At 39.8% G+C, this 27,563-nt stretch overlaps 1 protein-coding gene across 1 annotated transcript in view; it reads right to left on the bottom strand.

Annotated features, from left to right (window-relative positions):
• Positions 1 to 27,563, bottom strand: part of THSD7B (thrombospondin type 1 domain containing 7B) — a 440,833-nt gene that overhangs the window by 37,338 nt on the left and 375,932 nt on the right. The window contains exons 16-17 of the mRNA XM_063118635.1: positions 5,962 to 6,095; positions 5,249 to 5,402 (exon numbers count right to left, since the gene is read on the bottom strand). Of these exons, the coding sequence (XP_062974705.1) occupies positions 5,249 to 5,402; positions 5,962 to 6,095 (288 nt within the window). The remainder of the gene's footprint in view (positions 1 to 5,248; positions 5,403 to 5,961; positions 6,096 to 27,563) is intronic.

The raw sequence follows: 27,563 nt of genomic DNA on the forward strand, positions 1-27,563 counted from the left end.
CAAAACAGAGAAGTGGGATGATGTATATTAAGTGCTCAATAATACCAATGGAGACTTTTGTTCTCTTATTAATTTCCCTGCATGTGTGTGTGTGTGGTGGGGTGGGGTGGGGTTCAGGAAGCAAATCATAGTGGGGAGAAAGGTTTAATCCTTCTCTCCCCAAGCATGGAGGACCTGATCCAAACTGGGGCTTTTCACACTTACACTAGAGTAAATACAAAGCTAACCCTAAATGATTAGCATAAGTTGCAGTTTGGCTGTGATTGTTGAATGGTTTTATCCCAACTGTGAGTGCTCTATGGGAGTTCTCCAACTAGTTCTTTATATGGCCTTCATAACTGTAGGCTACAAAGGTTGTAACATGCTTACCGGCCCTGTAATTTATTGAAATGCTTGCATATGGCGCAAGGAACATGATGTTTAACAAGCTATTCATAATGAACTGTGCAACTCGAGGCTTGCACTGCAGAAAATGCCTCTGTAGAGAAGGGATTTGACCAGTTTTAACTGCGTAATGAACCATTCATAACAATCTGCATGCATACGTGAACACTCTGTAACAATTTAATAAGCTATTTACAAGATAAGCAGTGGGTTTTTTAAAAAACAAAAAAAAAGTAGCTCCACACAATTAATCCATAATGGTTTTCTGAACTCTCCACTGCTTACTCTAAGCTGTTAATCACTGGCAAAGAATAAAATTCACCCTAAGGACAGGGAATTAGAGAAAATTTACTCCCAATCATCATAACAGGGGGTCCCAGTGTTAACACATATCATATAACAATATTCTATTGTGTATCCATGAAAGAACAAGCAATATTAATATTTTTGCAATCTTAATTAGAACATTTATACTTCATTACACTTCGACTATGATCCTGATGTTTCAATCCAATACTCACTTACCTGGGAGTAAGTCCCACTGAATGCAATGGGACTTAGTTGTGAGTAGACATATATGAGATTGCATTGTGAGCCACTTACACAGAAGTAAATTTCACTGAAATGAGCAGAACATGTCTCTGCTTAATTGCCCAAGCCCACAGTTCCCACGGTGCATTTGGGGTTCTAATGTGTACACATAACTCTGCATGAATGGAGATCACCCTATCATTTTCATTGTCAAGGAATGTTCCATATTAGGAATGGGATAGTTACTAATTGAGTGGAATACTTGGATGCACTGAAGCCCCAGGAAGCTTTTGATATTGTCCATTTTGTTTACTGAGCAGTAGACAGTCAAACTTTAGGATTACGCTTAAACACACACATACACAGCTTTCTCTGTGTTTGAGAACTACCTACCAGCGGGCTAGATCTGTTGCAAAATTCCTTTTGCCTCTATGATTTTCCCACCAAACCAGCTAAAGGATTTGGGCCAGTATCCCCCCCCCCCTTTCCAGGCCAGAAAAACAGCCTCAAAAGTGGCAGAGAGACTACAAACTGTGAATACCATTGCTGAAAGTGAGGGAGGTAGAGGTTTCCTGGGATATGTTTTTATACTTCAGCTTATGTCTGGCCCAGGAAGTGTCACGTCTGTCGGTTCCAGTGCCACTGACATTGAAGCCAACCCACAAAAATCAGTGTATAAGAAAATGACCTGAGACCCGTTATTATATCTTGTTGCCCAGAAAACTTGTGCAAATTCAGGATTATGGCCTCAAATCTCCAAGCAGCAAAACCCTCTCACAACTAACCCTTGTGCCTTGTTTCTATTTTCAAAATCATCCATCTATACTTCACTAATGTGCATCTTATTTATGGGAATATAAACTTACTTGATATTCAAGTCTATGAAGTTACTGCTGATCCACAAGGAGCAGTAGCATTTCTTCTTTCATTCAGTTTCTCGTCCTACATATTTACATAATTAAATGAACATTTTCAAACCCTCCTGACTTAGCAACTGTAAATGTTAACAGTTGATGCAAACAAGGAGGCCACTCAAATGCGGTATTGGGGGTTATCAATTGTTGCAAGCAAGAAAGCTGACAGCTGATACAATAAATCTGAGATAATTATTTCAGGGACTTGTAGCACAACTTGCATATTAACTCAGTTTAGGAATGCTTTGATGAATTCGACTGAAGTCAATTAATTACATTTCCAAGTCAGATGTACACAGTCAAGACATTACAGGTATTGCCATGTTGCTTCAACACTGAATATTTAACAGGAGCTGATAACCTTTCAGTTGCCTCTACAGAAGAAGCAAATCAAGTGATGATGTGTGAACACACCGTTGTAACTGGAATTAATAGCAAATCTCTGAAGAAAATGTGCTTCAATTTAATTTGCTAAATGTTTATTGAAACAGACAAGACATACAGTCTGTCTTGATGCAAGTATTCCCAAATTGCTTTTCTTTGGTAGAAAGAAGAAAACTGAATATTCAACTCAATTTTAAATCATATAAACAACAATGATAGCAATGGGGGCAGGAACGTCCAGGAAAAAGGACATGCAAATCAACTTTCAATCAGTCTCCGAATACTAGGAGACACATTTGTACATGCATGGACATCATGTGAATATGTCACTGTTGAAGAACTCAGTATTTTGCAGGTGAACATGTGAACTTCTTCCACTGAGATGATATGAAAGCCCTGTGATGCTTGATCCATGATGACTTATGCAAGTCACAACGTATTGTGGCATTCATTGATGATTAACATGTACGTGCGTGAATTGATCCTAAATTCCCAAGCATGAGTGCATATTTTATATAAACATCAACTACATTCGTTTAGATTTTCTTCTCCTCTATTCTAAAATCTTGGGTAGATTACAATATCACACCACCAAAAGTACACCTGTTACACCTGAAGTGAGGACTCTCTTTCAGCCCGAGGGCTGAATTCAATTTCAGAGACGCTCTTGAGGTTGCATTCCAGTGACTGGTAGGGCTGAAGGCAAAGTAGGTTGGATCAAAAATACAAAAAATACAAATATGTAGTAGCTTAAATCTCTTATGTCCACTAAGTATTAGGAGAAAAATTAACTTTTTAGAATGGGAAAAAAAGTGCAAATGCTGGGAAACTAAATATTGTCTTAGAGGTGGGGAACCTCAGACCAGGGGGAGTAAATCTGACCATCCTATGATCCCAACCTGGCCCTCTGTGGTTCCCCATATGGCCATCTCACTTCCCCTAGCCCCATCGCCTTTCCCCCTACCACTAATCACTCGCTCAGTTCAGACAACACATTTCTTAACGGTGGTTTTAGAACTCCAAGGGGGAGTTTTTACACCAATGTTGAGAAACACATAACTCCACGCAGAATATCCATGCTGTGCAGAGAAGGGTTCCTGCGCAACCATTGTGTTGTGTAGTGGGCTCCATGGAGTTTTCTATTGCGTTGAGTTGACTTTTCCCACTGACTGCAGAGTTCCCTGGCAAGAGTGGTGAAAGGAGCAAATGCCACTCTAGGAGAGCTGCCACAACTTGGGGTGAAGTTTTTATTTTTGCAGCAATGGCTGATGGGATACCATCGGAGGACTGGGAAAGGAGAGAGGGTGGAGGAACTGTCAATCAAATGTCACAATGGATTTTACTCAACTCCAAGGTACCCCATAGTCACACAACGGTAGAGCTAGAACATGTTGTGTGGGGAGTACCCTCTAAAAACTCAACCACTGAGTGGAGTTTTCACACTGTGTTGACTAACATGTGGTCTGAACTGAGCCATTGAGTGGTTTGTTCTTTCTTTCTTTCTAATAAAACTGAGATCAAACCTGTACAGGAAGTCATATTTGGCAGTAGGTACACTTGGCCCAATTTTTATTTCTTGGGGTCCTGGGCCATATACACTTAAAACCTTTATTTTATGTCTCTGGCCTTAGCTAGACCTAAGGTTTATCCCGGGATCGTCCTGGGATCGTCCCTGCCTGCTCCCGGGATCCCCTGTGTGTCATTTACATGAACAGTGATGACCCCAGGATGATCCCGTGATAAGCTAAGGCCTCTACCCGGTGATAAAGAAGAAAAAAAGCTCCGCCTGATTAGCAGATTGTACATGTAGCATCACTTGGCAACTCTCAAATACTGTCGGCCTTAACAAGCTCTACTATTTAATTGCTGACAAGGTTGAAACACTTCCATCTCTAACAGATCTTTTCCAGATGAACACTCGGCTATTTTTGCCTTTACTGAAATATGTTTATATCAACAAGGTTTCCCTCATTTGGCTTGCACGATATCATATCTACGAGAAAGGAAGCAAGCTTCAAATTGGTACTGTGCAGAAAGATTTATTTGTGTAAATGAGGATCATGAACGCGATCTTTATCTCACTGGGCTTCCCCCCTCCCCTGCAACTCCTGGAGAGACGGAAAGATCACTCCAGAGAAAATTGGTCAAAAACACAGTATCAAGGCAGAGAGGGGGTAAAAGCTTATCAGCCATGTTCTTATTTAGAGAGCTTCTTTTAGAAAAAGTTCCATTGTTCCTGAAGATGATTCTTATCAAAATGCCTTGGACGTTTTATGGTCCTCATGTAGTCAAATACACCTTTCTGCACACTGTCAGATTCTGATCTCATCTGTCTGATATCTCCCCATCTTCATGTGATATTTCCCCACTTTTGATACATGAAATTATTTAATTTATTTGTGAGATGTATTACTCAGTTATAAAATAATCCCAAAGCAAAATGCAATTAATAAAACACAGTAAAACCATACATGATGCTGAGTATTATATCCAGCTTTATCACCAGAAAGATTACCTTGACCAAAGTTCAGGATGACAGTAGCAAGAAGTTCCCCATTCTACAGGTATATGTCATTGTCCTTACCCACAATATCTCTGGAAAGATCTTTATATATACTTAGGAGCTCATTCTTTCTCTTCTAGCTAGCAAGGGGATTGCTGTGTGGACTATAAGGAGTAATTTAAAGCTGTTTCACATTGAGTAACCTCGCCCCACAACCAAGCACATACTGACCAGCCCTTCTTCCTGGCATCTGCACATGCAGCATGAATGTCTGCTGATCCTTGATGAACATTCAACACATTTTTAAAAATGGAAACAATATACATATAATTATGAGAAAACAACAGATGTTGTTCCTCTACAAAATCTCCTTGTTTTCATTCAGTTAGCAATACTACAGCAGGTTTCCCCCATGGAATAGGAAAAGCTATTTTTTAGCAATACTGCTTGATAGTTGATGTGTATTTCTACACTGGTAAACTTGTTGTTATGAAAAATAGCAAGAATTTGAAATATCACAGAACTAATTTACCTCTGGGCATTGGCTCCAGCGACCCCACTCTGATACCACACACTCATTGGGACAGTAGAGGATGCACTTTTGTGTTTCAAGAGGGATTTCAGATTGATTACATAGGATGTTGGCTACGGTTTCACCGTCACCGTCTTCAGTGGTGTTTACACATCTGCAGGAGAAAAATGTACAATTGGTGGACATTGCATGATGAACAAAATGGCAAAGATCAAACTATAGATGGTTCCAAATGAATCAGTCTCTGTGAGCGACATCAGACGAGTGTTTTATCACATGCTCGTTACTCCCCACTTACGGATGTTTGCGGCACCTGGTAAAATTCCCTCTTCATCACAACAGTTAAAGCTGCAAGAGCTATACTGGAGTGACCAGATACAAAAGAGGGCAGGGCTCCTGCAGCTTTAACTATTGTGATAAAGAGGGAATTTGATTTGGTGCTGCATGCATGCAAATGTCACTTGCTATGCAACGGCTAAAAATACAGGAGCCTTGTCCTCCATTTCATATGGTCTCTTCACTTGCTTATTAGCCCCAGATGAAGAATGTCTGAACAGCTTTAATACTGAAGGCACAGGTGTCCTGCTCACAACAATTCCATCCAGTATTATGAAGACTGATGTGGAACATTTAAGCCTTTTCAAGTTCCTGGGGAGCTGTTTCAGTTCTGTAACATTCCTGTTCGAAAAGCTGCTATTTTCATTTCTACTCACCTGATTTTCCTAGTTTGTATGCCTTCTCCACAGTGGAGAGAGTTTTGCTCGCTGTTGATTTCACATGGAGACCATGGATCTACTTTCCAGGAATACCGATTGCATTCGCTGTAACATGGGACTGCCTCATACACCTTCCAGAGAAAACATACAAAGTTATACCTAATAAACCACTGAAGTGAACATTCTCCACAGAAATGCTTTTGTGAAACAACATTTTGAAAAAATCATAAAAAGCACAACCCATAATACTGAGAAACATGCTGGATTTTATGCACTATTCAGAGAATATTGCAATGTTTAAATTCATTGATTCATTATGGGCTTGCCAAAAGATGTGCAGAAAATGTAATATGTATGCAGCTTCATAGAATAAAAATAACAGTTACTTCCAGCAGCCTAAACAAGAATTCCATTACAATTCCATTTCCTCTGATGGCTTACAGAACATCTTTCAGATGCTTCTTCCAACAATTATACAATACATTCTGTCTTTCTAAAAATAAATAAATTATGACACCAACTAACAAAGAAAACCCTTTTGGTGTGTATTTCATATGACCTTAACGCTTAACGTGTAGTGAAGAAATGAAACTTTATGCCTTATGAAAATTGTTTCTATTCCCAATGGATGCGTAAAATTGTGTTTTATTTTCCCGAAGAGTCCCCTGTATTTTTATAAGTCTCTAGGGCAAACAATTGTGCTTTTGCTTGGACTCTACTGTATAGATATAAAAATAAAAAGCAAAGAACCAAGCAGAAATGGTCATCGGATCACATTCCGTTTGCCTCAAAACCTTATTTAAAATCACAATATTATGCTCATGCAGTATTGTCTAGGACAGATATACACAAACATATTCAATGTATTTTTTTCACTTGTATTCAACAGAATATGGATAATAAATTAAGGTTGCCTGCCTAGTTAAAACTGAACTCCAGATACAAGCCTCTGTTTTGCTCAGTTTAAAAGATATAACGCATTGTAAAAATAATAATTTAAGGCTGAAATCTTATACACACATACTTGGCAGTAAACTCACTGAACTCAATGGGGCTTACTTCTGAGTAGACATGCATAGGAATGCACTGCAAGACAAAATATTGATGGCATTTGCAATTTTAAAAAAGCATTGGGCAAAATACGTGGAGATCATTTAAAATTGTGAGGTGAAAAATGGGCCTTTATTGAATGGTGTTTCTGAGTTTGTTCACCATGCTCGACCTGATCTTTTCTGATGTGAATTATATGATTTGGATTGTGTGGATTAATCACTAAGGCATAGTCAACACATGCAACAGAGTGAGATGGTCGAGTGCTGAGGTGGCAGAATAGACCGTACCACATACGATGGCAGGTGGGAGATGACCATGAATGAATGATTTCTGAAATATGTTGCAGGCTGATATTCTGGGGATATGTACGCAAGGGTCAAAACTTGGTGCAATCTCCCTTGCTTCAACACTGGAATTGGAACAATGCCATCTGGTTAGTGCTGAGGAAGTTAGTACTGTGTCTTGATGCCCCTTAACCTCAATGCATATAAGATCAATTCTGGTCTGGTTGCACTGGTTGCCTATATGTTTCTGAGCTGAATTCAAGCTCAGGACCACAATACCTGATAGTACACTTCTCCTGGCATGAACTGACCCATATGCTATGCTCAGCATCTAAGGTAACAAGAGAGAGGGCCTTCTCAGTAGTAGACGCCTAGTTATGGAATGATCTTTCTGATGAGGCCCACGAGGTGCCAACATTGTAACCTTTTTAGCACCAGGTTAAAACCGTCCTCTTTTCTCAGGCATTTGGTAGCATACAATGAGTTATAAATTAGGTCTTGGATCACCTTTTGCTGACGGCTTAACCATTTGGTTTTAGATATTTGTTGTCTGCATGTGTTTTATCTGTTTATATGATTTTATGTAAATACCTTTCTTTTTGTACGTTGTATAATATGTTATAATGGTTTTTAATTTTTGTGAGCTGTCCAGAGAGTTTCGGCTATGCGGGGGTGGGTGGGTATAGAAATGTAATAAATGAAATGAAAATGAAATGAAATGCAGCAAATCCCTCCCTCTTTGAAAGACGGGAGATTATCCATATTGTTCCCAGGTCATGGCCATGTCTGTCTGTCTGTCTGTCTGTCTGTCTGTGATACCATTCAATTGGCCTCCCACAAGCGACACCCAAACCTTGTTGATCCCAAACAGACCATATAACAGAATGTGAGGTTGTAAATAGGGATATGCTGAAATGTACGTCAGATATAGGTAGCCAACTGCACTTGCTACCTATTAGTTATTGAGCCATGCTGAAGGTCGTGCTGTTGGCTTATAAAACCCTGAAGATTGCTTCCCTGGCAGATTGCTTCCCCTGACATAGACCTGTGTGACTGCTAAGATCCTCGGAGGAGGTCTTGCTGGTTGTCTCCTGGTAGCAATCTAGAAGCTGGACTTTTCCATGGACTTGCCCACCTTACAGAATGCTCTCCTGCCTAGTATTTCCACCTGTTTTAGGTACCTGTTAAAGACCCATTCCTTTGCAGGGGGTTGGACTGGATGGCCTTATAGACCTCTTCCAGCTCAACTATTCTATGCCAAGCCTTCCTTGAATGATTGTGCTGCCCAACTAGTTGGTTTAGTATTTATTGTGTTTTTAGTTTTGATGTTAAAATATTTTAAACATTTTAACCAATGAGCTTTTGTACTTTAATTTTTGATTTTGCAAGCTTCTTGGAGTTATTTCTTAGAGGGTGGATGTGTAAAATGGGACCTCACTTTTAAAAATGACCCTACTTTTGAACTCAGTATTTCTACAGTCCATGCAGGGAAATGAGATTAAGATGGGAAGAATGATGAGGTTTAAAATAAAATGACATGGAGAAAATAGAACCGGAGGAGGAGGAGAGCAAGGAATTCACTAATAATGAGAGATCTATGTGCCACTCTAATAGAACTGAAACGAAGGAGAAGAAATGCTAAGAAAGCAACTGCTATGTTACAATCACAGCTATGGTGTATAATTTATTTCATGTCATGAAAGTGTGGCTTTTCCTTACTCACAGTCATTTTGGTTTAACTACACAGGAAACACAGGGTAATTCAAATTTAAAAGCAGCTTTCCTTAGCTAGACGGTATCTTCATTCTCTTCTGTAGCATCAAAGATTTCCAACTCTTTAGTCTATGGAGGGGGTGGGCAACTTGTACAGTCCCAACATTTGTATGTGCCATCGGGGTGGTGGCCAGGGGCACACATGTGCACCCCCACACACTCAGACATACACTAAACATGCACACACACTCTCACCCAGGGAGTGGCTTTAAAAGGGATGGGTGAATATGCAATGTTCTATCTCATTGAGGTTCTCCTCAAAGCTTGGTTCACCTCATTCAAATTCCTGAACACAATAGTCTTTTCTTTTTCTTTTTTTCCAATCAGGAAAAATGCACGTTTTTAAAACTGTGCATTATTTCAATTGAAAATGTGTGTTTCCTCACATAGGTGAAAGGATGAAAATGCAGATTTTTAAGGTGGAGGGAATATTTCTGAACACCAATGCAATCTGGGGAAATTACAAAAACTTTCCTGAGAATTGTGTTCCTGTTCGTGTTCACATTCCGGGTTCTGAACAGGGCACATTTGTGTGATTTGCAAACAGGAATGATTTTTTGTGCATAACTAGGCCTTATCCTCTCCCTCCTCCTACTAAACCTGTGGGGATGACTCTTCTTGTTTGGGGGGCTGGTGGGAACCTGATTCTTCTGCGAAATAGGGTGTGTTGTGTTGGCTCTCATCATGCACCCTGCTTTCCCAGCAGTGCTTATTTTGCTGCTGTGCTGGCAGGGGTAGAGCAACTCTGCTGCTGGGCAGTAGGAGAGAGGTGGGCATTGGGGATGCTGGTCACTCATGGGAGCAAGCATTGAGTGCTGCATGCCCACCATCCATGGTGTTCCTAGGGAAACACCAAGGGAGCAAGATGTACAGCTGAACATATTTGGGGAACTAGTGCAATGAACAGCCTATGAATATGAGTCACAATCCAGAGCCTGATCAAATATCATGTTAACCATTAGTTCACTAGGTGGTCTTAAGACAAGCCACCATTCTCACAGCTGAATTCTGCAATTTGGCAATTATAATACTGACATACCTCACAGGGTTGATTTAAGGAATATTGAGTCACTGTATGTGATGCATTCTGAACACACACAAAACACTATGTTGTTGTTGTTGTTGTTGTTGTTGAAGTATTACATACTACTTAGGGATAGAACTCCCTGATCTTGATTCAGAATGAGGCTCATCAAATCTCACTGTTTTCTAAAAAAAAATGTCAGAGAACAGCTCATTTCCCCCTTCCAACTCAAATTTTGACTGTGGAAATGCTCCCAATGATTTCAACCCTTCCCGTTTCACAAATAGACTTTGTAGCACATGGTGGTGACGACGAAGTATTTCTGTCTCACTTTGGCAAAGAAGGGCAGAAGGACTGGCTGGAAGCAGTGATGGTGTGAAAGTCCCAATCTGAGGTAGGCCAAAATTTGGCAGAATCTGGGCTGACTTTATATTGGAGTGAGGCACCATAAATTGGGGGAGTTTGTATTCTGAATCTCCCTGCCCCCGCATACTGAATTTTACCGCTTTCACTAATACGGGTTCATAGCCTTTATTTTGCACCTCAGTATCAGTCAAGCAAATTCCATACAAATATACCAGCCACTGGCTAAACAAATGGATGAGCCCCCACCTTCTAAACTGTCAGGCAGTTCTTTTTCTTTGGGGATTGAGCCAAACACTGAAACAACAACTGTCAATGAAACTGATCTGTCTATTAAGAATGCTAGTGACACATAAGTTCACCTCTAATGCTGTGCCTGGATGCAGCACAGTATCAAATTCCAAGCAGAAATGTTTACATTATCATGGCTGCAACACTGCTTAATAGCTGTCAAATGTGGGCCTTTCATTGACGGCACTCAAAAGGCTGGTTAAAAGCCTTGTATGAATTAAGGGCTCGGACAAGAGGATAACCTCCATTCTGTTCCTTTATTGTTCCTCTCATTTGTTCTTCCCAGCACTCCCCTACTTCTCAATTCTGGTTTAACTAGGAGAATTAATCAAATTAATTCTGGATGAGGGTGTGCAGTTTCCTAAAGCTTTCAGTTCCTTCCTCCTACACATCAAAAATGCACACATGTACAATGACAACACAGAACAAAAATGCAAGACGTGATGAGACTGTATATATAACAGCATCAATATTATTTTTATGTGGTGGTTTAACTAAAGTGCATGCTCCTGCACAGCGGTAAAATACTATACCAAAAGTATATGGATGTAATTATGTGTACCATTTCATCAAGATAACATTTCTGTGTGTGCAATGTTTGATCAATGAACACTGCTGTAGCAGATGGGAGGGAATGAATTGGAAGTGAAGGTAAAGTCCACATGCAAAGTGCCCTGTGCAAAATTTGAATATTCAAAATCGAACAATGGGGGATTTCTAAAGTATCTGTTCCATTTTGGAAACATAACTAGATCATTTCAAACTCCAAAACCTGGGAAAAACTCAGATATAGAGAATTTCAGAAGCATCCCTAGAGGCCTAACTGATCTTGAGTGGTTTTAGGGTTAACCCCTATCTTTTTTTGGCTCTCACTGGTTACTGTGAACTATATGAACACACTACCTGACCAAGCACACTGATGGTATTTGGATCAATTCTCTTGATTGTTGCTTGGAGAGATGTGGTTGTCTTTTTATTTTATTAAAAATATTTCTGAACTGCCTTTCATCCATTGAATTCCAGAGCAGTGTACAAAAAGCATCAACATTATTTAAGCAAAATATTTTTTTTAATTGGCTTGGCTGTCAACTGAGCGTTCTTAGTGCTGCTGGTTTGTGGTGACTTGTGATTCTCCAGTGTCTGCAGCAAAATTAGTATTTTTAACTAAGGAACTCTGTGCGAAATATTCAGTAGAAACATATTATGAAACACACCGAATCAGCCAGATGGAAATCCAGTAAGTGATAGATTTATAAACTGGGCCAGATCCCAGATTCCCCACTCATTCTCATCCTCCGGGGACATACCTGCATTGCAGCTTCCTGTGCTCATAGTTCAGTGCTTTAGCACTTAATCTGACAAGAGGGAAGTGGGGGGAAAGCAGGCACTGGTGGATGAACTGCCCAGAGAGCTCCGGCTATTGGGCGGTATAGAAATGTAATAAATAAATAAATAAATAATAAATTATAGGGGCAGTATCCACTGGTAATCCTACATAGAGTAGTAGACCCATTGAAGTGAATGGATCTAGATGACATAGGATTACCATTGGATACTGCCCTAAATGTTCATGGGTTGATCTATCAAGTGTTGTCAAACAGATGCACCCTAGACAGCTAGTTTTGCAAAATATTTCATTTAAAATCCAGACAGTACTTATAGAGCACATCATTAATACTAAGAAGAAATAATCCCTTGGGCTAGAAGTACATTTCCATTAGTATAGTGTGGTATCTTTCCGACTGCCTGGGAACATTTTTACACAAACACAGTTCATTCCTATTTGTACATTAGTCTTTTATGTGGCTGAGGATGATGAGGACGATTTTCAATTTCACCTTATTTACTCCCTTAGGCTAGCAAATCTGCTTCTTGGTATGAATGGTGACTTCGTTGCGGTCTGTCACTTGAGACAGCAAACACTGATGTCCCTCTCACTGACACTTCTGCAATTATGAGTCACTTTTCCTACTTCTCAGCCTCTGCCACTATCATATTAATGGGGGCACGCCAACATGTCTACCTTCTCAAGCTGACTTCATCTATTACTAGCAACATGCTCATCATTATGATTATTGGGATGCATCTTCAGGGAGGAAATTCAGTAAGTGATGGATTTATAAACTGGAGCACTCATTCTGATCGCCCAGGGATATATCTGCATTGCAGCTTCCTGTGCTCATAGTTCAGTGCTTTAGTGTTAAATCTGACAAGAGGGAAGTCCTTCCATGTTGCAAGGGTTTCTTGGGGGGGGGGTGAGCAAGGAAGAGGGAGAAAGAGTCAAGATTGAACCCAGGCCCTCTGTTTTGGTTTTGGATGCTGATTCAGATTCGGAGATGGAGTTAGAAGACCAGAAGAGACAGGGTATTGGGGGAGGAAATTTCCCAAGACTTCCCCATTGGCCAGAGCTCATGACCGAGTTAAGCAGGTGGAGTTCAGAGGAAGAGGTGGTAGCAAACTGGCTGCTCAAGTTGGGAGGATCCACCCTGAAGTCAGGAGTTCAGTAAAAACCATCCAAGCACAAACAACAGTGGAACTTCACATTTTCATACACTAGCATGTTATACAAATGAAACACCAGTCCTTTAAATAGGGAGACTTCAAAGAATTGTGACAGGAACATCCCACAAGCTTGAAAACAATGGGACAAGTATTGTCTGCATGTCCTGACACATACACATGTGCGTGTGCGCATACGCACACACACATATATACCACTCACCCATTTTCTTCCTATATAATTGCTACCAGTGTTCACTCCAGTGTTGCTACTACATTTGTCCTTCATTCCATCTCTCTCCATTGCTTCTCTTTGTTTGAACGAACTTTCTAAGTTGCCCTTTCACCCTTCATTTCCCTCTCCCTATTACTGCTATTACCGCTTTCACCTTCGCCTCTCAGGCATGCAACCTTGGGACTTCCTCAGCAGCTCTCACTTTTACTCTGGCTCTATGTCTATGCTGCTGCCAAGGCCTGCTGTTCATTCATGACAGATTTCTAAAAGCAAGCACCTTTTTCTCTCTCCATCTCTTTTAAAATAGAGTTCATGTCCTGCTGAACCCTCACCTACACTAGAGCAGCTGGCTTCTCACTAGCCTGCTTTCATGAGGGTCCTCTCCAAATCAGCAAACCCAAAATGAATGGGCAAAAGTATTTGTTCTCTCCATCATTGTAATATCCTTTCTTTCTCTCTCTCTCTCTCTCTCTCTCTCTCTCTCACACACACACACACACACGAACACGTGGTGTTGGAGAATTTTATCTGGCCCACATTTTTAAGTGTAGAGTTTCTAATTTGCGCTTCCTCAACTAATATGCAGATTGGAATTCAATCCTTTGGAATGTGCACTTCTCTGATTTTTGTGATGCAGTTCTTGGCTCAAAAAGGTGCACTTTATGAAAAAAGGAACACAAACATACATTTTTAGGGAAAATGTGTACAAAAGTGGGTATTGTATGGGAAATGCATACAATTAAATTCAAATTTTCAAGCAGTTTCAAAAGTAGTAGAAAACAGGACGGAACAAACGTAAGACTTAACATGTGCAAAACAGACATAAATGGGAAAGAGACTGACCTGACTACCCTAACACAGACACCCTTTGTGGTTGTATAGAGAACTTGCTTCAGCAGCTTCAACACCTACTAAGATCTTAACATTGAAATTTCCACCCCTTTTAAAATCTCTTTTCTTTGAGTAATCTGTTTCAGGAATACTATTCATAGAAACCAGCTGAGCAATTTACACATTTAAAACCATAAAATCTTTTTGAGATGGTTGAATCCCCATTTTTGAAAAATATTAAAACCAGCATTGTTATGCTTCTTTATCCCACCAGTCTGACAGGCAGTTCTAGGTGTAGCATGATAACTGCCCAGCACCTAGTAGAGTCTAAGCAAATGGTCTGCTACTTCCTCCTACATTCCATCTCCAGTCTCTAATTCAGGCTTCCCCAACCTGGTACCCTCTGGATGTTTAAAATTGTAGCTCCCAGAATTCCTGATTATTGGCCATGTTGGCTAGGCCTGATCGGAGCTGAAGTCCAAAATATCTGGAGGGCACTAGTGCAGACTCCATGATTTAATTTTCAACATCACCCAGCTCCCCACTGATAAAGAGGTCTGGAGAACTCGAAAGCGTACTCACAGTTTGTGAGTTAATAAAGGTATTACTCTGTGATGGATTTTGGAATTTTTCTTTTCTTATGGGTCAACAAGGCTACCTTTCCTTTTGTGTCACTCAGTGAACAAATTAGTACTATCACTATGTAATTCAAGTTAACAAAATTTAAATGTAAAACCAAAATACAGAAGGTACAAGGTAAGATCATGCCCTCTTTCAAAATGGACAAATTCCGATTAGAACCTCTGCAGAGGGGAACTTGTAGAATAAGAGGCAAGTCAACATTCAAAGATATTTACAGTGTTTAGGAGTAAACTTTGAAAACTACAACAGTTAGGTGCAACATATCCCTGGTAGCTCTGAAAACAGGTTCAAACTAAGTTTCACCTGCATACAAAGCGTGATATAATAAGTCATAGACGGGAAGAATAAAAATTAGGAATAAAAAAATGCTTGCTGATCTAATTTAAATTATCCAGATATCTACAAGTCCCCACCTGTGATGAATATTGCAAATGACTGAATCTCAAAGGAATCAAAGCATGCCTTAAGGAGGAATTTACTCAGCTTCCTGAGTTGAGAAGGTTTCCTACCTGGAGATGTCATGCTCAGAGCAGAGAGTGCTTAAGACTAATTGAAACCTCCTGGGGACAATTAGAATTAGCTGCAACCTTTGGAGGCCAGCTGCTTATGTAGTATGAGATGGGAGCTGGGCTTCAAAATGGAACTAAGTTTTTATGGTAAACTAGAAGAGATTCCTTTAATAGACATGTGGGATTACTCTAGAGATTCACATCTTTGGGTAAAATCCAACACAAGTTCTCCTTAGAACAGACCCATTGAAATGAATGGGGCTTAAGTTACTCTTGACTAACTTAAGTCCTAGTCATTTCAGTGGGTCTACTCTAAGTAGGACTTACATTGGACTTTATCCTTTCTTTATAATATATTCAATGAATACAGCCACACATGCACACACACCTGCTGCCATATATAAGTTGTGGAATTTGTATGGGCCTTTTGCTACTTTGTTCTATGGTGGTCATATGTGTGTGTGCTTATCTAATTGTTATTAAGACTACTCAACAAGACTTTGCTGCATATCAGACTGATTACCAGTACTTCCTGGCACAACTTGAGTGATGAGGCTGGGATTCCCAGACTTGTTTCTCCATTGATTCCAAGCTGTTTCCCCCTAATCTAGCTTCCCAGGTACTTAAGCACCTGACACAGTTGCTTGCATCATCTGAAACTGTCAGTACTCAGCACGTCTTAAAATCACACAATGACTCAATATACCGGTGACTATCAGGACTTATTGTCCCTTGAGGAAAATATTGACTCCAATATCACCTCAGCAAATATCTCAGTCTTCAAGTCAGTAAATCTTGATATTCTTCTCAAGAAAAGTCAATATCTTCTTATTGTATTAGAAGTAACCGATGACTGTATCAGACGGTTAGTACTGGAACACTGAAAAACGCTTTTATACCATTTCTATCAAAATGGGGACAAATTAATTCTTGGCCCTTCCTTCCAAGATGAATGTGGCCATGTGTGTTAAAGTACCAGGAGAAAAGAAATATAGAGACTACGGGGAAAATCCCACTATAAAATACAACCAGTGCTAAATAATCAAGTTCTTTAGAAGAGCTATCTGACACACTTTGATTTACCGAAGCACTAGGTCGGCTGGCAAGAAAGTATGGGCTTAGATATTAAATGCTACTACTGAGACTCTCCAGCTGCGGTTTTCACTTTGTAGGATTTGTTCTATCCACTTTACTCTTCTCCCCAAGTGCCCAGAGTTCACCATCAGACAGCTGTTAGCATGAATTGCTTTGGTAATGACTCTCTGCATTTGTTACCCTAGAGGTCTATGTGGAGCCCAGGTGATTTTTTTAAAAATCTGAACTTTGGTCAACATGACTCTCACAGTCAACCTCATGAAGCTCAGGCTATTCGGAATTAATAGACAGCTGTTTTGATGTTTCATGACTTCAATATAGGTCAACTCCCCTTTAGCAAAGAGGGGGCAATGAGCTATAGAATGAAATCCCAAAACCCAAATACAAGACCATTTGCCTTCAATAAAGGCTAGAAAGTGACCCTGCACAATTAGTTGTCAAGCCCTTGAGAGTATTACTTTTCCCTAGATCCTTCCTTTCCATTCCTTTTTAAAGCTAGATAGGTGATAGAAAACCTTCATTACTAACTAGCACCTATTCAATATGATTGAGCTTCATTTATTTTATTCTGGTTTTTTATATTTCAATTTTCGTTTTTATGGTTTATTTATACCAACCAAAAAGAGCAAACATAGTACTACAATAATAACGGAAAAGATTTACCAATTTTGTCACACATTTTAATAAAGTTTAAACCAAGTGTCCCCAACGTTTTTGGACCCATCGGCACATCTTCAACTTTGAGAAACTATTGTGGCCACCACCACAACATAGCTACTATAGCAGGCATAGCTAGTCACCAAATGGCTGCCATGAGAGCCTGCCTAGTCATAAAGGACAAATAATTTACCCAAGAAACTGAGTAAAAGGCAGAAAATGCCAAATCACATATTTTACCTGACACAGCAAACAAATACCCATTTCACACAAGGAAAACCAAGAAAGCAAAATTATGTGTCTCAAATAATTTGTCTCACTACACACACACACACAGGGAAAACATACAGAGATTAAAAGGAAACTTGCAACAGCTACTCACACACACAACCACACAAAACACAGGAAACACATTCTCTTTCTCTCATAATATGTAACACCCGAACACAGACAAAATGCACGCACAACCCATCCACACACAAAACATTCCCCACTTGCTTCCTGCTACTCCCTAGGATGCTCTTTACTACCTCCACAATCTCCCAAGATGCTCTCCATCACTACCCAATTGCCCAAACTTTTCTCTCTCTCTGGACAACTGCACACACTCATTTAATTTAATTTAATTTAATTATTATTGCATTTATATCCCACCTTTTTTCCTCAAAGGAACCCAAGGAGGCATACATAATCCTCCTCTCCATTTTATCCTCAAAAGTTCAACCCTGTGAGTTAGGCTGGGCTGAGAGTCTGTACTGGCCCAAAGTCACCCAGTGCGTTTCCATGGCCGAGTGGGGATTAGAAACCAGATCTGCCAACTCCCAGTCCAACACTTTAGCCGCTAGACCACACTTCAAAGCAAAACTCTGGCCTTTGGATGCCCACATTTTCCATTAACTAAGATTGCCTCTGAGCCTGCATGAGACAGACATTCTGGGAAAACGAAAGTGGCGCTGGAGTCTAGTGATTTGCTTTGCAGTGGCCGAGTCTCCAGGTTTATACATAAACACACATACAAACACAAAGTGCAGAGCATCTGTGGGACTTGCATTGGGGAAGGCAGCTTTAAACCATATCCACTCTTTTTCAAACTTATTGATACTACAGACCCCTTGACTAATCCAAATAAATCATAGAATCATAGAATAGCAGAGTTGGAAGGGGCCTACAAGGCCATCGAGTCCAACCCCCTGCTCAATGCAGGAATCCACCCTAAAGCATCCCTGACAGATGGTTGTCCAGCTGCCTCTTGAAGGCCTCCAGTGGCCTCTTATTTTCCCAGCATTTTAACAGTCTATACATAAATTTTAACTTGGTGTTTTAAATTTGTAATTTTGCATTGCTGCTGTTTTTATCTGGTTGAGCTTTTATATTGTATTTAATATTATGGTTTTATACTGTTGTTTTATACTTTGAATGTTTTTAATTTTTGTGAACTTCCCAGAGAGCTCCGGCTATTGGGCGGTACAGAAATGTAATTAATTAATAAAAATAAATAAATAAATAAATAGTGTGGGAGAGCCCACAACCTCCCTACGTAACTGATTCCATTGTCATACTGCTCTAACAGTCAGGAAGTTTTTCCTGATGTCCAGCTGGAATCTGGCTTCCTTTAACTTGAGCTCATTATTCCGTGTCCTGCACTCTTGGAGGATCGAGAAGAGATCCTGGCCCTCCTCTGTGTGACAACCTTTTAAGTATTTGAAGAGTGCTATCTTCATTTGCTTGCAGTTTCAATTTCTCTGGTTTAATTCACTAAAGCAACAATTACAGTAGAAATTCTTAGGCTATATTCCTATACATACATAAGTCCCATTAAACTCAATGTAGCTTACTTCTGAGTAAATATGTATAGGAAAATTTCCCTGGAATATGAACAGGGATTTCCACACAAATAACTACAGCGTCCCTCCCTGTCAAAAATGTCACACAATATTAAAAGTGACCCTCCATCCCTCATTATCATTGCTAAGTCACCAATCCACATCACGTATTTTGTTCATTCTGCTCATGGTTGCTAGAGAGCCCTGTTGTAGCTACCAAACAACAGAGTGGTCACTGCTCTTTCCACTCACATTTCCAAGCCTGCCTTTTATAAGGCATACGTAAGTGCTAGGAAAACGTTCTTCATTTCAGAACATCTCCTTTCCATAAAATATATATCCACAAAGCTCCCTGGAAGAGAAGTTGGTCGTACATTTTCACAAAGGCTTCCCATCTTGTCTCTTCAGCAGTTTATCATTGAACTGAGTGCAAGCATATGCGGAGACCGTTCCCTGGTCCAACCCCAAATGTGCTGTGTGGCTGACTAATACAGATAGCACACATAATGCAATCTTTAGGGGCTGAAAAGAAATACAATCTTCTGCAGACATCCCTCTGCAGACAAGCCCTCAAACTCCTACAGACTTCTATTTCTTCAAAGGACCTTGACTTCAAAGAAAGTCACACCAACGGTTCTCCAGTTTAGCTTTATTTCCAAGTCTGAAGTACCTCACTACTTCTCTAAGTTCAAGTTGCTTTGTTCATGATTATCCTGAACTGAAGGCCTGGTCAGACATTACTTTCTCCTCTTCAAAGTCAGTGTGTAAACAGAGGAAGTGAGTCTTATGCTCACTCTGCATTAAAATTAAAACAACAACAACAACAACAACAACTAACGTTGGGGCCAGGATATAACAAGTTTCTATGGAATCAGCCAGATCCAATATGGCCATCATGACTGAGAATTATAGGAATTGAAGTCCAACAGACCTGGAGAACACCAGATTGGGGAAAGCTGTCATATATTATTCCTTCCTTCTATCCATATTACCTGACTCATATTGTTCCCCTTTCAATATATGGCAGGCTGCAAATCAAATCTAATAATTCAATAAACTACGATCCATAAGCTCCAGACTTGAGAGACCCTAGATCACATTGTACTCTATATGCATATTATTTAGAAACTTCAAATTCATATGATATATAAATCATATACCCATTAATGAGAGATGTAATAATTATCCAGTGCTTGCTCCCATGCTAGCGGGACTCACTACAAGTGCAACAGGAATCTTGTGAAGGTTAATTCGGTTTTGTAATTGAATTGTGAAACATTTGGGGTGGGGACTCCCACAATAAAGTAGGATAAGTTTATTGTAGCTTGTCAGTTCAAAAGCAAAGACTTTGTTTATATATAACAGGGGTGCAAAAAGTGCAGCCAATGGGCAGCCCTCCAGAGTCTCAGAAAAAACCAAGCAAACACTCTAGGAACAGGCTCTATGGTTCCTGCTATAGAGGCCTCATTCCTAGAGTGTCCTGCAGAGCATCCTAGGAAACAGTGCTTGGAGGCTCCATATTCTATACGAACACATGAGGCTCCTTACCATTAATTTATTTACCCTATGGTGTAATCCAATGGTGTGCATCGCTAACAGAATGGACACCATTAGCAGAATATACCCCTCATCACTTCAGCTTTGAGCAGATTGGTAAATCCTGGGGGAAGAGAGGAAGGGGAAGAAATCCTCTTGTGCAACATTGGATGGAATCCCTGGTAATGTTGACTGGCAGTTGGCTTCAAGTTCATAGTCAGAGATCTTTCTCAGCACTGCTAGCCAAGACACATTAACTGGAGATTTAACCTGAGACCTGAATGGAAAGAATGTGCTGTTCCATGGAACTATACTCCCTCTGTCTAAACTTCACTATATGAAAGACATAGGAGCGTCCTCCAAGTCTTATATGATCCACGCAGAGAAACACTACAATCTCCTTTAGGCTATATTTGAATTTTCCTAACAATAACAGAACATTGCACCTACTTTGCAGGAAAAGCTGATTTGAGAGTAGGAGATTTACAACTCAAGAGCAGCCATGATATTTTAATTCTTTGTTCCTGCCATAATTCTTTCCAATAACAAATACCTGGTGATTTAAAGCAAACGTGGCTTGAGCTACTATCAAGAAAAGGTAAAGCAGGAGAATGAAGAAAACAGACTGTTGTATTTAGGACAGGGAGAAGTGGATTAGGAACATAAGAAGCTGCTTCATACGGAGTCAGACCATAGATCCATCTAGCCCAGTGCTGTTGAAACTGACTGGCAGTAGCTCTCCAGGTTTCAGGCAGTTTTTCCAGCCCTACCTGGAGATGCCAAGGACTGAACTTGGGACCTTTTGCATGCAAACAATGTGCTCTACCACACAGTCTCAGCAGCACAGCTACAAGACCACCCAAATCAACTTGGGAACATCACAATCTTGACCTCAGTTTCCCCTGTGTAAAATGGGAAGCGGATAAATTTGGGTTGCACTTCACACCTTGAAAATGCAACAGAAATAATTACAACAATTCCACCTTCTCCTTTTCTCTTCCCGCTCATCTGACTGATTTGTAAAGGTCTGGTCTCTTAACTGACTTGTCTCTAGATGTGATCTAACAGGTTGTTAAATATCCATACATGGGTACTTCTGTTCAAATTGATAAGGACAATGAATGGAAAACAATTTCTTAAAAACAACAAAGTAAGGAAGAGGACACAATGGAATGAAATGAATTCTCTTTGGAGTTTACTATTCCACTTCTAACTGGAACTTTAGTGACTACGATCCATCCATCCATCCTTCATATTAACAGCACTAAACTGTTTTATTTCCTGTAAATCTCATGGTTGGTTTTGTTTTGGTTTTAATCATCTGCTTACAATGTGCTAAAGCACTGGCATTCTTCCATGGAGCTTAAAACGAGCTGGTGTAATTAAATGTGAAAATATGGGATAAAATATTCTCCAAGTGATTGTTCATTTCAATAAACTCCAGGTCTCTAATTAGTAGCAGCAGGAGTTATGAGACCCCTAAAGCTTTGTGTGAACAACAGGCTCCCAGCCTGTAAACCACACTGCTTCCCTAAGCTGTTTCAGTGCTAAATGTTTTTGACGCGTAGATGGGGAGGAAGAATAATACTTACTAAAACCATAGAACTGAGGCCGCTCACTTCTGAAGGATCTCTACCACTGAGTGACAGAATTACAGCTACTGGCCCCTTTCCTGCAATTCTGCAGGCAGTGCCATGACCTCTTCCATCACACCTTATTCTTAACACCGCAAAAGTCTTCTTGAAGAATTCCCTTGGAGACCAGGCTACAGACGTTAGCTGCACTTATAGGTTGACTCCAGAGGTTGAATATGAATCGCTTATTCTAAAATATTGACAGACCTAAAAACACTAATGATTTCTTGTATCTATTATGTGATGGAGAATATTTCCAACAGGAATGCAGGGCAAAAAATAGCACTAGAGATTTACTGTAACTAAATGGTTGCATGCCATTTGGTCCTGAGTGCAAGGCACTTAGCAACAAATAGCATCCTGCACCTTCCATGGCGGTGGGCATCTTCCAAAGTCATATCCTGTGTTGATGAAAGTACAGGCTGACTGCCCTTTACAGAGCAATTAATCTTAGCGTATATGAAAGACCTCAAGGCAGTAATGTGTTGTACCTTATACATGCTTTTCAAGTGACAAATGGCCAGCTCTTGTAATGAGTGTGTGTGTGTGTGTGTGTGTGTGTGTGTGTGTGTGTGTGAGAGAGAGAGAGAGAGAGAGAGAGAGAGAGAGAGAGAGAGAGAGAGAGAGAGAGAGAAACCTTATGTGTATTTTCAGGAAAATATTTCATCCAAATATTTCATCCTTTTTATTTTCTCAGTATTTTAACATCTAAATTTAAACTTCGCTGTTTTAATTCTGTATTGTAATCCTATATCAATTTCTGCTGTGTGGTTTTATCCTGGTTGTGCTTTTTATATTGTATTTTGTATTTGGATTTTTAGTTTGTTGGATGTTTTATTATGTTCCTAATGGTTTAAATTTTTGTGAACCACCCAGAGAGTTTCGGCTATTGGGCAGTATAAAAATATAATAAATAAATAAATAAATAAATAAAGTGGCTTGGGCCTTGGACATGAACCATTCTCACCAACATTTTCAGACTCTAAATTCTTTTCTTTTTTACATTGCTGCTGCATACAATGTATGCAGACTTATTAGTGGGAAATCTGTTGAGCAATTGTGCATTTTCCGCTGATTCGAGAATCTTTAGGTACTGTAGTTTCTGCCTTCCATGTCCCTTCATAAAGTAAGGCAAGCATAGCGAATTTAAACAGAGATAAATAAAGCTATATGCTGTGTGATTTTGAAGAGGCACATTTGGCTGATCTATAAGGATGTGCTCAGCAGCAGACAGCCAATGAAAGTGGTGTCTTTTTGGACATCTCTATTTTATGCAGCAATACTTTCTTTGCCTTTAAAAAGAGACAACAAAATAACACAATGGGTTTTCACCTCCTAATAATTGGTGAGGCTCCCTGCATTTCATTCATTCCTGTGGGGCTTCCAGCCAGGCAATAGGCCTCCTCCATTCCATCTCCTCCCCACAAGTTTTCCATTTTTCTTTTTCAACAGGCACTTTACATTCGGTAGCTCCTCAGCATGCTCAGTCCTCGTTGGGCTGTTTTTGGAGTGGGGCTGACCTATAAGCTTTACTTGTACTTCGGCAAACCTTAAGATTTCTTGCTTCCGCTTAGACCTCCCTCTTGCTTCTCAGTGGCTCTACTTTGGCTTCCATCTTGTTAGCACCCACCACTGGAGTTCACTATTAGAGGGAAGGATGGTGTGTGTGTGTGTGTGTGTGTGTGTGTGTGTGTGTGTGTGTGTGTGTGTGTGTAGGGTCTTAGAGGTGAAGAACAACATCAGAGAGACTCTCCTTAACTAAATGAGAACAATAAAGATCAAGACAGATTGCATCACCAACCTGAGCCTTTGTAGATGTCCGTGTTAGCAAAAAGGAGAGAAAATTATATATTCATTAGTTTTATTGTTTTAGGAGAATAGTGAAAGAGTACAAACCCTGCTTAAAGCTATAATGTCTGAATGCAAGGGTTGCATTTTATTCCTGAATTGTCCCACCTTTCTTTCTTTTTTAAAATAACCTATCTATATAACTAACATGAACTAGTATGAATTAAAAGACTAACTAAATGAATGAATCACATTTTTAACCTTGATCAGTACAGCATAATGGACACTCCAGCTTAAAGCTGTTTAGTGGGCAGGAAGATGCATAATGCTGTACCTGAGACCCCACAATAAGAAGTATCAATTTTTTTAGACATCGATTCTTACAGGTACATAAATTTCATCTCAATGCCACTGTAATTTCATGAGTGATATACACGTACTTACACACACACACACGCACAAAGAGAGAAAGAGAGAAATAATATGTCATCAACTTCAGTCAAATGGTAGTGAATCTCCATGAATTCCCAAGCAACTGTAACAAAGGTAAATTCATGAACGGGAGAATTATTTTTAAATAGCGCAGGTGTAGGGCAACACTCATTTTGCAAAGTAGTACAATTACATGGATCTCATCTTCTAGGTATTCTTAAAAGAAATTTTGCAGCTACATCTCAAGTCTTCTGAAAGTTCTATAACTTGAAGAAAATATATTGGGACGATGTCCAACACTAAACAACATTCATTTACCCTCTCTTAAAAATAATATAGAAAATATCAAATCCCTACTCACTCCAATTATTTTAATGGGGCTCCTAGAGGGAGTCCTGTCATGGACTTTTCCAAAAGCCCAATTTTGCTACAGGGCCTTGGATATTTCTTAATATTATGCCAGTTCTCTTAAGAGCATCTTTAAGAGCATTCAGTTGCACCACACAGCACACCATTTTTTAAAACAACAACAACATTTCACTTGTTGTAAATGAGTATTTTGAATCTGCATAGACATGGAAACAGATCCAGTGCTGAGTTTCAAAGGACCCAAGTTTGCATGCCTGAAGGATAACAGATTCCTAAAAGCAATGAGACAGAGGATATCAAGGAGTGACAGATGGGAAGCAGGGCAAGGGAAATCTAAAGATCATTAAAAGTGTCATCAGATGGGGTGTGTGTCACATTTCCTTACCATCGCTTTCCTCCCCACTTCTGTCCTACGATACTTCCTCTTTCTTCCCACCACTTTTCCTGCACACAGCAGGAAATGGCAACACATTCCATTTTCTTTTTTTAAAAAAAATCAGATTTCAAGGGGTCTATTTTGTAGTGGAAAGAAGGCAAGAAGAAGTGAGAGCCGCATGTGAGGCAGACGTCGTCATCAACAGGACCCATGAACATCCATAAGTGAGGAGTAAGGAGCCTGCTCGCCTGATGACACTCTGAAGCAAAAGTGACTAGAGCAATGGAATGAAGGAACAAAACATCATGGGGAGACGGCATGCTAGGAAAAGAAAAAGGATATTAAGAGCTATTGTGATAAAGCTTTTGAGGGATCTATGCCATGAGCCAAGTTAAAGTTTAAGAAAGTGCTTTTAGAGGAAAGGCTACAAGAGGAAAAGGAAAGGAAAAAGTGTGGAGCACATTTACCATCTAAGCCACATCTACATGGAACTTGCTTTAGGAATCAGCTGAATTCATTGAGTATAACAGGTACCTGATGCCCACCTCATTGCATGTAGGTTCAACCAACATGAAAGGTAGCATTGTGATCTCAAATAATGCAACACGTATTTAGGTGGGATGTTCTATATATGCTATGTCATATTTATTCAAATAGTAAATAGAAAACAGAGTTTCCATAGACAGGTGTGCCTGTAGCAGAAATGCTGTCCTTAGGAGCCCAATCCTACTGTAATTCGTGAACATCTCCTGCTCATAATTTCAGTCCTTATATTATTGCTTAAACCAAAGGCCTTTGCTGAAAAGACTCAACACATGATTGTTATCTATGTGCTAAATGTGCTATCTCTGGTTGTTTAATGCATAGCTTGGCACATCCCTTGGTTTCTTAATGATTGACCAGCTGTGGTTGAACCTCAGCCCTCTTCAAATTCAGAAAGTGGAAACACTTTATTTACTTCCCAATCTTACATAGGGCAAATGCGCAGGGGTTCTTTGTTTTGTAATTACTATAATCAGTGGGTCAATTATCACAATTCATTGAGGTCAGTGCACTAACTATGGAGAAGTACTAACTTTTGATCATCAGCATGAGCAGTGTGAATTCAAGAGTGAATAAATAGAGCAGTTTAATGACTTCGGTTTCTTCACAGAATATATTTGGAAATTTTAGCCATAATCTACAAATTAGGCATGGGGGCAGGGTGGGGGAAGTAAGTGAACCATTTATTAGGATAATCCCCCAAATCATGCCAATGTAACTTGAAGAAAATCAGCTTTATTTTCATCCACAATTCAATTAAGTGACTTTCAAGGTATAGCCAAATCTATGTGTTTTCAACATTTATGAATGATTAAAAACACACACACACCTTTGAATGAATGGTCATGTAGTCAGTAGAAATATCTACTCAGGATTATCCTAATCATGTTGCTCCCAGCCCAATCTGCTGGTGTATTAATATCTGAGGTAAGACAGGTGACGACCAGAGAGAGAGACTTTTTTATGGTGGAACCTTGTTTGTGGAATTCCCCAAGGAGCACCAGGTGATAACAATATGGTCATCTGTGTGGTCCAGTGGTTAAAATGTTCAACTGGAACTTGGAAGATCCAGGTTCAAGTCCCTACTTGGCCATGAAGCTCAGTGATAACTTTGGTCCAGTCACCGACTCTCAGCCTAACTTATATAATGCACATAGCCACTTGATATAGCCTTGTTCTCCATGAATCTGTCTTAGTCCCCTTTAATTGGTGGCCATGACTACCGCTCGCAGAATCTTCTGCTAGAGAATTCCATAGCACACATTTAACGATGCCATTTGCTTGGGGGATTGTTGGGGAACATGACTGGGAGGGTGCTTTTGCACTTATGTCCTACTTGTGCATCTTCCATGGGCAGCTGGTTGACCACTGTGTGAACAGAATACTGGATGAGATGGATCCTTGGTGTGATCCAGCATGGCTCTTCTTATATTCTATCTCACAGGGCTGTTGTGAGGATACAATGGAGGGGAAAAAGAGGATTATGCACACCGCCTTGGGCTCCTTGGAGGAAAGGACAGGATATAAATGTAACAAATAAATAACATAAAATAAATATCCTTTCAAGGTATTTTTCTTCTCTCAGGCTTTAAGCATATTTTAATGTTTAATGTTCTTCTCTCAGGCTTTATATGTATTTTAATGTTGATTTTAAACATGCTGATATTTTGTTTGTGCATTTAACCTTCTTTCTGTAAACTGCTTTGGAAGCTTTGCTAAAAGGTATATAAATATTAGTGCAAAACAAAATACTTTAGATGGAGCCTGAAAATATGACAATTTACAGTACCCACACACCAGCCCCAGGATGTTCTGTGTCATGCAACCTTTGGGTCTCCTAAT

Source organism: Elgaria multicarinata, chromosome 2 (genome assembly GCF_023053635.1).
Source record: "Elgaria multicarinata webbii isolate HBS135686 ecotype San Diego chromosome 2, rElgMul1.1.pri, whole genome shotgun sequence".
Classification (NCBI taxonomy): domain Eukaryota; kingdom Metazoa; phylum Chordata; class Lepidosauria; order Squamata; family Anguidae; genus Elgaria; species Elgaria multicarinata.